This window comes from Plasmodium reichenowi, chromosome 12 (assembly GCF_001601855.1).
Source record: "Plasmodium reichenowi strain SY57 chromosome 12, whole genome shotgun sequence".
Taxonomy (NCBI): domain Eukaryota; phylum Apicomplexa; class Aconoidasida; order Haemosporida; family Plasmodiidae; genus Plasmodium; species Plasmodium reichenowi.
Genome location: NC_033657.1, coordinates 1,465,974 through 1,467,633, shown reverse-complemented (window position 1 = coordinate 1,467,633; position 1,660 = coordinate 1,465,974). Strand labels below are relative to the sequence as shown.

Here is a 1,660-nt window from a genome sequence, read left to right as displayed (position 1 = left end):
ATATATATATATATATATATAATATTATATACGAACATTTATATTATTACTTTGTATACTTTAAAAGTAGAAAAATTAAAATATAAAAAAAAATTAATATTTGCTTATATATATATATATATATATATACATAATATAAATTTATCATATTTATATAATTTTGATTTTTCTATAAGTTTTTTTAAAAAAAAAGAAAAAAAAATGAATATCACATATGTATATATGATATGACATATAAATTTTACTCCGTTTTATATGCTTTTATTATATATATCATGTATATTTCCTTTAAGAACGTAGGTAGAAAAAAAAAGTATTTTATTTTCTTATCCCATAATTATATATCATATATATTATTATAACACATGGGTCATATACTTATTTTATTGAACGTATCCATAAAAATAAATTTTTCTTTTGTTCTTTAACAATCCATAATTTTTTTTTTTTTTTAGAATATGTTTAAAAATAATATTGTGAGTAGATAAGAGAAAAAATAACAGTCTTTATTAAAAAAAAAAAAAAATTATTATTTATTATTTCTTTTTTTCTTTTTTTTTGAAGTCTAATTAAAATATAGATTTTTTTTATTTTTTTGTTAAATTAACATTAATTTTATCTTCTTTTTTTTATTTTTCCATAAAAATATATGTATACTTTTATTATAAAATAAAAAGATAAATCAATATTACATATGCAAAATAAATGAAACTTTTATGTCTTTTTAAAACAGTGTAAAATAAAAAATAAAAAATAAATATAAATATAAATATAAATATATATATTTTTTCACTATTGAATGCCATTCATATAATTTTTCATTTCAGTAACATAATAATTTAAAGCATACATAAGGATATGTATATGTACGTATATATATATATATATATATGTGTATATTTTTTTATCCGTGCTTTTTTTTTTTTTCTTTTTTTTTTTTTTTTTTCCTTTTTCATTGTCCCCATATAAATGTGCTTATTTATTCATATATTGTAAAAAAGTACACATATATATATATATAAATATATAAATGTATATCATTTTGGGGTGCTTAAAAAAAATGAATGCATAATAATTTGAAATACATTTATGTAAATATGTAGGGTGTTAAACCAAAGAAAGATACATATAAAGAGAGAACAGATAATCCATGAAATATGTGGAACTCTTTTTTATTTTTTTTTAAATCTGCAACTGTCTTTTCATTCTTTGGATTTGCTATAAAGTCATTATATAAACTTTCTTTTTTGGATTTTAAATTATGTACTTTATTATGTAAATATAAACTATTCAATAAGCTTGTTATAACAACAACAGAGGAACTTAATCTTAATTGTAAATTATGATTTGCCAACTTAACTGTTGATAATAATAATATTCCTGAAAATAAAGTAGCTAAACTAAAAAAATATTGAAAATCTAAACTTCTTCTATTAAAATCACCTTCTGAATTTTTCATTTCCTCTAATAATTTCTTAGCTTCTGAAGCACTTTCAGGTAAAGGCGCACCTTTCATATTCTTTAAACTTCTTAATAAACCTACTTCAGAAAAAAAACACAACCAAAAGGTAGATCCAAATAAGTACCCCCAACTTACATTTAATAATGGTCGAAGAACTTGAGGATTCTTAATAATTAATTTGGGAAATAGCGAAATTAC

The 1,660-nt window shown here is 18.4% G+C and overlaps 1 protein-coding gene across 1 annotated transcript; it reads right to left on the bottom strand.

The window, feature by feature from the left end:
• Window positions 1-1,087: 1,087 nt before the first annotated feature.
• PRSY57_1236900 (putative membrane protein) lies at window positions 1,088-1,660 on the bottom strand (the record flags this gene model as incomplete). Its single annotated transcript, XM_020115085.1, has 1 exon — window positions 1,088-1,660. A coding segment is annotated over one exon (573 nt), but the record flags the coding sequence as incomplete, so codon positions are not given.